Genomic DNA, 11,203 nt, shown 5'->3' on the forward strand with positions numbered 1-11,203 from the left:
CCAAAATTCGGATGGGTAATTGAGGTTGTATTGTACATTCTTATAGGAAGAGCTGCTGTTATTTGAAAGTGATATCATGTACGATTGAAAGAATTTGAAAGAGTATTGGGTCTTGTGTTTTGTTGTCAGTGGTTCTACTTGCCTTTGTAGAAATGAGTCATGTTGTTCAATGAAAGATGACTGATTGTAATGTGAACACTGTAAACCTATTAATTGAATTTGTTCTTTGAAGATGTAAACTAGATGTTATCAACTAAATCTTTACTCTGTTAGGTAGAGCTTGAATGTTTTTAATAGGAGGATAGCAAGAATGTTTTCTATTCCATGGACTGAACTTTAAAGCTTTCTTCCCCTCTGTCAAAGACTGTGACATCGGGAATGGCTGCTGACACCAAGGATACAATTTTTAGCATAAGCAAGGCTTACATGCAGAATCCAAATGCTATTATCCTTTGCATCCAAGGTAAGGATTCAAAATTTACTAATGAAAATACATAGATGGTGAGAAACTGTCGCACAGAATGTTACTTCATATAGTTTTCTAATATGGATAAGATACTTATTTTGCATGTTTTTCATATTTTCTGTAATATAACATATAAAAGGAAAGCCTAATTTTCCATTTTATTTTTGGTACTTACATAAATTATAGATGTATGGACTAATGAAATTTGAGATTATGTTTGACGTGGTAAAAATTTGCATTTTTGTATACTTTATTGTGTAACTGTCATAAAGAAAAACACTGTGAGTATCTTCTACCAGCCAAAATTAATGCTTGCTTTCTGTGTTGTAATGTTGAGTGCTGTTCTTCAAATAGTGATCAGTGATCCATCTAAACAGGAAGGATTTACTGTTTCATCCAAAAGATGTGCCATTGCTGATGCAACATTTCCTCATTTTACTCGCATCTTTGAGTTGGATTAGAACTCTCAACATTTTGACACATTGGAACAAGTTCTACCCATGTAAACAAGTTGACAAGTACGAATTGCTACAGTCAGCAATTTAAGAGCGCCTCATCTTCTGCCTAGGAACCCTCCAACCACAAGGGATGAACTCAGATTTCTCCAGTTTCCTTATTTCCCCTCCCCCCACCTTGTCTCAGTCCTAACCCTCAAACTCAGCATCACCTTCCTAACCTGCAATCTTCTTCCTGACCTCTCCGCCCCCACCCCCACTCCAGCCTATCACCCTCACCTTAACCTCCTTCCGCCTATCGCATTTCCAAGTCCCTCCTCCCTGCCTTTAATTTTAGCCTGCTTGGCACACTCTCCTCATTCCTGAAGAAGGGCTCATGCCCGAAACGTCGATTCTCCTGCTCCTTGGATGCTGCCTGACCTGCTGCGCTTTTCCAGCAACACATTTTCAGTTACCTTTCACTTCTGCCTTGGAAACTAATTTGACTTTAACAATTAACCCTGATTTGGACAAGTTGCTGCCTGGAATTTGATAGTTCTTGTCCTGTGGATGACATAAAATAGTACATGCAAAACCATAACTGTTTACAAATAATTAAAAATGAGATCTTGGGCAACACAGTTCATGAACTGGTTTAATATTAATTGTAAATGAACAAACATATTCGGAGGTTTTAATGAAGTGGACTGAATTCATTTAGAATGGATTCTGAAGCAAAATGAAAAAAAATTAATCTATTCATTTTCAGACTTTTTAACAATTGCGGTATTTGCCATAATTGCTATGGATTCTGTATTCAACTTTCAGATGGTTCTGTAGATGCTGAACGCAGCATTGTCACTGACCTGGTTAGCCAAATGGACCCACAAGGCAGAAGAACTATTTTTGTGTTGACTAAAGTGGATCTAGCAGAGAAAAACCTGGCTAGTCCCAGTAGGGTAAGGGCATTATAACATTGAATAGTTTTAAAATATGTTTGAATCTAACTTCTGTGGTATTTTAACATATTTAATGTTTTCTGTGTTCTGGATGTGTAGCTGAGTAACACATTATCTGAAGTTCGTTCATTCATTCATTCATTGATTGGTTTCAGTATTGTTAAATGTTAATTGTTTGTTTGTCTTTGTAGTCTGTTATTCTATAATTATTACAGTCATCCCATCACAGACGTGAATCAGTGAGATACACTGGGGTAAAAATAACATAAACAAAAGTAGTTTACTGAAATATATATAGCTTCTGATTTTTTTTTAAAAGCTGTTTTGTGCAATCACGAGAAACATGCATGCTGACAAGTGCCAGCCATGGTCACCTCCAATAAAATGGTCTAACCCCATCACTTGACATTTTGTGATAGTGATGTTGCAGAATCTTCTATCATCAATCTCCTGAACGTCAACATTGGACAGAAATTTAAATTAGAGCAGTTAAAAAAGTATTGTGGTGACAAGAGAGTGAGTGGTTCCCCCTCTAATTACTGAATTATTGAATTACTGACTAATTCCTGTCTACCACCAAGGCACAAGTTTGGTGCTTTGTTTAATACAGTTCCTGGTTAAATATAGTTTTAACAGTTTACATGCTGGACACTATCTGGGCAAGAGACAGCACCTAGTTGATCAGACCCAAGTCCACCATTTTAAACATTCACTTCATGTACAGCTGGTGCATCATGGCTGCAGTGTGTCCTATCTACATGATGGACTGCAGCAACACGACAAGGCTTCTTCAAATTCATGACCTCTACCACAAGAAAAAATTGTGCCTAGAAACTTTCACTTGTTGCAAGTTCCCCAAGAAGTCAGTCATCTGGCTTCGAACTATATTACTATTGCCTAATCATCACTTGGTTTAAAATTTTGGAAATCTCTCCCTGACACCAAGGCCTGAGTGCTTTTGATACATGGACTATAACAGTTCAAGGTGACAGCTGACTGCCACCTCTTCAAGGACGTTTAGGGATGGGCAATAAATGCTTTGCTTGCCACTGATGTCTAAATTTTATGAATTAGCTAAAAATGTAACCGTGATCAAGTACAGCATAAAAAATCCTTAGGTAATGAAGCAAAACTAAGATTTTCACAAATCAGATACACTCAGATTATTTAGGTGGAGTGACATGACCATGACTCTAAACCCTGCTGCTCATTGAATAAAACAAAGAAAAATAGAACAGTGTTGAGTGTCACCATAAGATGATATTCTGTAAGCAAATCACAATACAGATTTCACATAACTCCTGAATTTCAAATATATTTCAAAATGTGCTAGCCTAGTGGCATTTTTCCTAATTGTCCACTCCCCAAATGGTTAATTTCTACTTTAACTCTATGATTTATGCTGAATGTAATGCATTAACTCTTATGGAATATATGCAAACTGATTCTTTTAAGGCTTAGCTTGATGTTCATTTTATCTTTGGATTGTTTGAATTGCACAACTACAGATTCAGCAGATTGTGGAAGGCAAGTTGTTCCCAATGAAGGCTCTGGGTTACTTTGCAGTAGTTACTGGCAGAGGTGAGTAAGCGACATTAATGTTCCATTGCATCTTTTTAATAAGGCCCAAAAGTAAATACTTTGACATTTATGTAATTAAAGAAATCTTTGTTAGAAAAACAGACTGCTTAAACAATTATTTTAGTCCAGGAAAAGTAGTAAGTATTTAAAAGTTGTAGTAATTGTAGTGTCTAAAGTATAAATTTATCTTAAAATACCTCTGTATATTTTGTATTTTAAACAGGGAACACCAATGAAGGTATTGACTCCATAAAGGACTATGAAGGAGATTTCTTTCAGAATTCAAAATTATTGAAGTAAGCTGTTCAATTCCATAATTATGTTTGATGGTTTGGCTAACATAAGCTTAATTTTCACTTTGATAATGTGGGAACTTGGTGTTGCATAACTGAAAGTACAACAGGCAGTTACACAGAGAAAAATCCTCTTTAGTTTCATGTGTCAAAACTGTATCCCTACAACATCATTCAGTCTTTTAAGCAAGACTGTTGCCTTTTTTCTAATAAAGGCAATAAGGTTTAAGTGTGTTGAGCTCGCATATTGTTAAAATTTTGAAATTGTGTTCCATCATTATTTTTCATACACTGAAGTACGTTTTTGGGCCTTAATAGCATGGTCCGTTCAACACTGCTAGTTACATTTGTTTCATAGGCAGAGCTTAAATTTCTGCCATCTTTGAATTCTGAATTCAGACTGTGATTAACTTTTATAAGATTTCAGTTAAAATCAAAATTAAACTTGAAATACTTGAGATTGATAGCTTCTGCATTTATACCAGTCTCAGTTACAGGAGCTCAAATGTAAATTTGTTCTTTAATTGATGAGGTATTCACTAATCTCTGATATGTTTTAATCTCTGATATAGGCAGTTTTTTGTGATTTTTTTTGAGATTTATCTAAAATAGAGGAGTTATATCTCAAGTATTATCTTTTGATACCTGGTCCTTATAAATTTACATTTTGAAATTTACTTTAACACAAGGGGGAGCTGTATCCCAATTTAATGATTACAGGTTGATTCATTTCTGATTTGAGTATTCAGATTAATGCCAAAGGTTTATTGTAGAGTCATAGAGTCATACAACACGGAAATAGATTCTTTGGTCCAACTCTTCCATGCCAACCAAATTTCCCAAACTAAACCAGTCCCACTTGCCTGCATTTGGACCATATCTATCTAAACCTTTTCCATTCATGTATCTGTCCAAATGTCTTTTAAATGTAATTATGCATGCAGCTACCACTTTCTCTGGTAGTTCATTCTACATATGAACCACCCTCTTGTGGAAAAGTTGCTCCTCGGGTCTTTTTTATATCTTTTACCTCTTGCCTTTAAAAATATGTCCCCGAGTTTTGAACTCCCCTACTGAAGGGTAAAGACCTTTGCTATTCACCTTATCTATGCCCCTTATTATTTTGAAAGTACGAAGTACAACATACAGTCACATAGAGAAAAATCCTCTTCAGTTTCATATGCCAAAAAAGCATCCCTACAACATCATTCAGTGTTTTAAGGAAGACCTCAACCTCCTACCTCCAGTGAAAAAATACTCCCAACCTATCGAGCCTCTAACTGTAACTCACACCCTCCAGTCCTGGCAAATCTTTTCTGAACCCTCTCCAATTTAATATTATCCTCCTGTAGCAGGGCATCCAGGACTGTACAGTACTCCAAAGCTGGCCTCAACAACATTCTGTACAATCTCACCATGACGTCTCAACTTCTGTATTCAGTGGTCTGAGCAATGAATGCAAGTGCAAGCGCGCTAAAGGCCTTCTTAACCACTGTGTGTATCTGTGATGCAATTTTCAAAGAGCTATGTACCTAAAGCTCTTAGGTCTCTCTGTTCGATTAATCTACCCAGAGCCCTATCTTTAAGAGCATAAGTCCTGCCCTTGTTCACTTTATTAAAATGCAATACCTCACATTTAACCAAATTAAACTCCAGCTGCCACTCCTCAGCCCATTGGCCCAATTGATCAAGATTCCTTTGTGATCTTTGGTAACCTTCACTATCGACTATACCACCAATTTTTGTGTTATCCGCAAACGTACTAACCATGTTTCCTAAATTCTCATTCAAATTGTTTATATAAACAACAAAGAACACTGGACCCAGTAACAACCCCTCTGGAACACTGTTGATCACAGGCCTCCAGACTGAAAAACAATCCTCCACCATCATCATCTGCCTTCTACTGTCACGTGTGAATCTCTCCCCATCTCTGTAATATAATATCCTACAGTGTCGAAAGCACTCCTTATCTTTGTGTACTCCTCCAATCGCTACAACTGTCCCTGTCTTTGTAACATTGTCCTGCATCTTGAAACCTTCTGTTTGCTGAACCCTCTTCAGTCTCTGCAGTTCGTCTATTTCTGTTACCTTCCCGTGCTCTTAGAAATCTCCCTGTCTGTATGATCCCCTGTAGTCTCTGCAGCCCTCCTATCTCTAACCACCAAATGCTTCCACAACCCTCCCTACATCGTTTACCTCTTCCAGTCCTTCTCCATAAACATCTGCAGCCCCTAAAACCCACCCTTTCTGTGTTACCTCTTCCAGTCCGAACAACACCCCCAACCTATGGAGCCCCTTTAATCTTTCCTTGTTGGGTAATCCTTTGAAATCCTGGCAATTTCCTGATCTTAAAACCAACCCCAGTCTTTGTGACTCTCCGGTTCCTATAAGACTCACTTTCAATGCCAGGTCATCCAGTCTCTACATCCATCTGTAATCTCCTTATTCTTCTCCAATTCTTCGAACTTAATCTATTTAAATTTCACCCTGGCATTGTCCATTGCCTTACTATCTATGTAGCCTCCAGATTCTAGAAGCTGCCTTATATCTGTAAATGTTTTCAGTCACTACAACCTTCCACATCTCTGTTAGTATATACAATACTCTTCTCCATAGAACAGCCCCTGTCTGTGCCTCTCAGTCTGCCTGCTTCTCCCTATATCCATCCCTATCCCTATCTCCTACTGTCAAGCCAATTTTGTATCCAGTTGACAGGCTCTCCTGAATCCTATGTGATCTAACCTTACTAATTAGTTTACCATGCGGAACCTTGTTGCAAGCTTTACTAAAGTTCATGTAGACAATGTCTACTGCTGTGCCCTCATCAGTCTTTTTGCTTCCGTCCTCAAAAACTCAAAACAATTTTGTAAGGTACAATTTCCTGCATACAAAGTCATGTTGACTATTCCTAATTAGCCCCTGTCTCTCCAAATGCATGTAAATCCTCTTTCTCAGAATCACTTCCAATAATTTACCCAATACTGTGTCAGACTCACTGGTCTATAGTTCCCAGGATTTTTACAGCCTTTTTCATGTAAAGACATAACATTAGCCAATCTCCAGGTCCCTGGCATCTCACCCATGGCAATAGATGGTAGAAATATCTCTGCTAGGGGCTTCACAATATCTTCCTTAACTTCCCACAATGTCCTGGGATATACTTGATCAGGTCCCAGACATCTATCCATCTTTGGATTTTAAGCCCTCCAGCACCACCTTTATTGTAATATGGACTGTTTTCAAAACATTAATATTTATTTCTCAGAATTCCCTTGCCTCCATGTCTTTCTCCACTGTAAAAACTGATGCAAAATATTCATTTAGTGTCTCTCCCATCTCCTGTAGCTCCACACATTAAACAACCTCATTGATCTTTAAGAGGCCCTATTCTCCTCCGAGTTGCTCTTTTGCTTTTAATGTATTTATAGAATCTTGTTGGATTATTCTTAGCCTTACCTGCCAAGGCTATCTCCTATCCCAGTTTTGTCCTCCTGATTTCCTCTTAAGAATGCTCCTACACCCCTTATACTCTTCAAAAGATTCATCTGCCCCCTCTTTATTCTTGAAGAAAGTGAGGACTGCAGATGCTGGAGATCAGAGCTGAAAAATGTGTTGCTGGAAAAGTGCAGCAGGTCAGGCAGCATCCAAGGAGCAGGAGCATCGACATTTCGGGCATAAGCCTCTTCAGGGCTTATGCCCGAAATGTCAATTCTCCTGCTCCTTGGATGCTGCCTGACCTGCTGCGCTTTTCCAGCAACACATTTTTCAGCTCCTCTTTATTCTTGACAGGAGCCTCAATATCTCTATTCATCTATTATTCCCTACACTTAATCAGCCTTGCCCTTCACTCTAACAGGAACGTAAAGGCTCTGAACTCTCGTTATCTCACTGTTAGAAGCCTCCTACTTGCCGCTTGTCCCTTTACCTGTGAACAGACTGTCCCAATCAACTTTTCAAAGTTCCTGTCTCATACTGTCAAAATTTGCTTTACTCCGATAAAGAATTTTAACTTCAATACAAGGCCTATCCTTTTTCATAACTATTTTAATGCTAATAGAATTACGATCACTGACCCCAAGGTGTTCTCCCACTAAACTTCAGTCACTTGCCCTGCTTTATTCTTCATTAGAAGTTTGAGTTTTGTTCCTTCTCCAGTCGATACATCTACATATTGATAAAGAAAATTTTCCTGAACACACAAAATTCCTCACCATCCAAGCCTTAACATGATTACAGTCCCAGTCTTGATTTAAGTTATTTATTGTAGTTTTAATTTATGATTTAGGAAGAAAAGTTTTCTTTGATAGAGGTGGAGAGAAACATGATCAAATTGAAAACTGAAGACCTACAAACAGAAATCCTGGAGAAATTGTTTCTCTCAGGCTTCTTCAAAAGTTCAACCAAAAGATCAATTGATCCTTAAGGGAATTTGGAGCCTATGCCTCTCCTTTCCTTGCATTTTGAAGATAAAATTAAACCATCAATATGATTCTCTGTAGAGACAGAGCGAAAGCTAACTATTACAAACTCCATTAATTCTTCCTAATGTAATTTAAGGTTGTATAATTGAGATGAGGCCACAGCTCGCTGATTTTTTTCAAGTATACAGCTGATGCTTCCATGAATTTGGATCCTTATTGCACTATGTCAGGCAACACTGCTCATTTTTACCACTAAAAGTTGTTTTAAAACTTTTGCATACATTGGCATCTGTTCTCTCAGCAAGCATAATTGTTACATAAATGTGTGCTTTACTTTCTTCTGTTTTAGACATTCTTGTTGTCCTCGTACAAAATATGTTTAGGCTGTATCTTTCCATTTCTCTCTGGACATTGGAATTGCGCCATCCAGTCTTGTTTAACATTTAGTCTTATACCTTTGAGTTGTCAGCCATGGTGATATGATTAGATTAGATTACATTACAGTGTAGAAACAGGCCCTTCGGCCCAACAAGTCCACACCGACCCGCCGAAGCGAAACCCACCCATACCCCTACATTTACCCCTTACCTAACACTACGGGCAATTTAGCATGGCCAATTCACCTGACCCTGCACATCTTTTGGACTGTGGGAGGAAACCGGAGCACCCGGAGGAAACCCACGCAGACACGGGGAGAACGTGCAATCTCCACACAGTCAGTCGCCTGAGGCGGGAATTGAACCCGGGTCTCAGGCGCTGTGAGGCAGCAGTGCTAACCACTGTGCCACCGTGCCGCCCACATATGATTAGGGAAAAGAATACATGAAGTGGTTTGCTGCTGCGTTTCTCATGTGCTTGAAGCAAACATAAGAGAAACTCCTCTTCCTGAAAGATCCTCTGACCATAAGGATAATTACTTGGTGGTCACTTGAAGATCTGAAGTGGTACTAAATTGATTACATCTTCATAATAAAGTAAAAATACTGTGTGCTGAAAATTTGTGACCAATATAGAGAGTGCTAGAGAAACTCTGATCTGGCAGCATCTTTGGAGAGAGAAACAGAGTAAATCTTTCAAGTCTGGTTTGATTCTTCAGAAATGAAAGGTTTTGGAAAATAGATTATTTTTTTATTCTTTTAACAGAGGCAGAAGAGGAGTAAAAGGGCAGTTGGTATAGTTACCATAGTCCCAGAGGACCATAATGTGTTCTGTTACTAGATAGAAGGGACTGGTGATAGTTTAACCTGAGGGTTACCATGGCTCAGTTGAGTGGCGATGTAGAGAAGGAAGGATCTTCACGGTGTCTTAGTCAGTACAGGAATTAAACCCATACTTTTGGCATCATTCTGCCATCTAGCCAACTGAGCTAAATGGCCATCATGGTAGAAATGGTACAGAGGCCCAGTTCAAGAAACAAAGCGGTTAGTATTAGAGAAATAAATAAATGTGAGAAAGGTTTAAATAAAGGTGTGACAGGGAGAGAATTGGGAAGTTACCAAGGCGCACGTGACATAGGAGTGGGGGAGACAGAATGTCAGAAAGATGGATAACAGTCATGATGCAGTAATTTTGAAATTATTGAATTTAATATTGAGTATTTAAAATGCTTAAGAGGAAAATCAGTTGTTCCTTGAGCTTGCATTATGTATTGTTGAAACGTTACCGCATACATGCATTTGGTTTCGCTAATGTAAAGGAAACTGCATTGTGAGCAGGAAATGCAGAAGATATGATTGAAAAAAGTACAAGTGTAATGCTTCAGATGTGTTTGAGGACAACAGTGAGGAGGGACAGGGGATGAATGGGCAGATTTTAAATCTACCTTTGCATAAGATGGTGTCGTAGAGGAACAAGGAAGTTTTGGATTGTGGAAGGAGTGGACCACGGTGTTAGGGAGGGAATGGCTCCTTTGGAATGCTGACAGGGGACGGGAAGATGGGTCTGCTGAAGGTGGAAAAGACAAAGGATGATCTTTTAAATGCAGAGACTAACGGGATGGTGGAAAGTTAGGACAAGTGATACCCTGTCATTATCCTGGGAAGGAAGGGAAGGGATGGATCAGGGTCCACGGCTGAGGGTCCTGTCAAATGAGGCCATGTTGAAAGCAGACCGGTGGAAGGTGGCATCGTCAGAACAGGTGCAATGGTGACAGAAACTGGGAGAATGCAATGGAAGCAGGATGTGAGGAGATGTAGTTAAGCTAACTGTGGAAGTCAGTGGATATTAGTGGACAGCCTATCCTCAGAAATGACAACTTTGAAGTAAAGGAAGGGAAGCAGCAAGGAGGGGACATGAAAAGTCCTTAGTTGGTAGGATTAGGGAAAACCCTAAGGCTTTCTATAGGTATGTCAGGAGTAAAAGAATGACGAGGGTAGGAATAGGTCCAGTCAAGGATAGTAGTGGGAAGTTGCGTGTGGAGGCTGAAGAGATTGGGGAGACACTGAATGAATACTTTTCGTCAATATTCACTCAGGAACACGACATTGTTGCTGATGTGAATACTGAGTCACAATTAATTAGAATGGACGGCTTTGAAGTATGTAGGGAAGAGGTGTTGAAAATTCTGGAAAGGGTGAAAATAGATAAGTCCCCTGGGCCTGATGGCATTTATCCTAGGATTCTCTGGGAAGCAAGGGAGGAGATTGCAGAGCCATTGGCCTTGATTTTTATGTCCTCGTTGTCTACAGGAATAGTGCCAGAAGACTGGAGGATAGCAAATGTGGTTCCCTTGTTCAAGAAGGGGAGTAGGGATAACCCTAGTAACTATAGGCCAGCGAGTCTCACTTCTGTTGTGGGCAAAGTCTTAGAGAGAATTGTAAGGGATAGGATTTATGAACATCTGGATAGGAATAATATGATCAAGGATAGTCAGCATGGTTTTGTGAAGGGCAAGTCGTGCCTCACAAACCTTATTGAATTCTTTGAAAAGATGACGAAGGAGGTTGATGAGGGGAAAGCGGACTTTAGTAAGGCGTTTGATAAGGTTCCCCATGGTAGGCTACTGCAGAAAATACGGAGATATGGCATAGAGGGTGAGTTGGAGGTT

The 11,203-nt window shown here is 39.2% G+C and overlaps 1 protein-coding gene across 5 annotated transcripts in view; it reads left to right on the forward strand.

Annotated features, from left to right (window-relative positions):
* opa1 (OPA1 mitochondrial dynamin like GTPase) overlaps positions 1 to 11,203 on the forward strand; it is a 171,013-nt gene that overhangs the window by 55,272 nt on the left and 104,538 nt on the right. For all 5 annotated transcript variants that reach the window (XM_043702258.1, XM_043702259.1, XM_043702257.1 and 2 more), the window contains 4 exons: positions 364 to 463; positions 1,729 to 1,859; positions 3,368 to 3,440; positions 3,664 to 3,736. In XM_043702258.1, coding sequence (XP_043558193.1) covers positions 364 to 463; positions 1,729 to 1,859; positions 3,368 to 3,440; positions 3,664 to 3,736 — 377 coding nt within the window. The remainder of the gene's footprint in view (positions 1 to 363; positions 464 to 1,728; positions 1,860 to 3,367; positions 3,441 to 3,663; positions 3,737 to 11,203) is intronic.

This window comes from Chiloscyllium plagiosum, chromosome 13 (genome assembly GCF_004010195.1).
Source record: "Chiloscyllium plagiosum isolate BGI_BamShark_2017 chromosome 13, ASM401019v2, whole genome shotgun sequence".
Lineage (NCBI taxonomy): Eukaryota > Metazoa > Chordata > Chondrichthyes > Orectolobiformes > Hemiscylliidae > Chiloscyllium > Chiloscyllium plagiosum.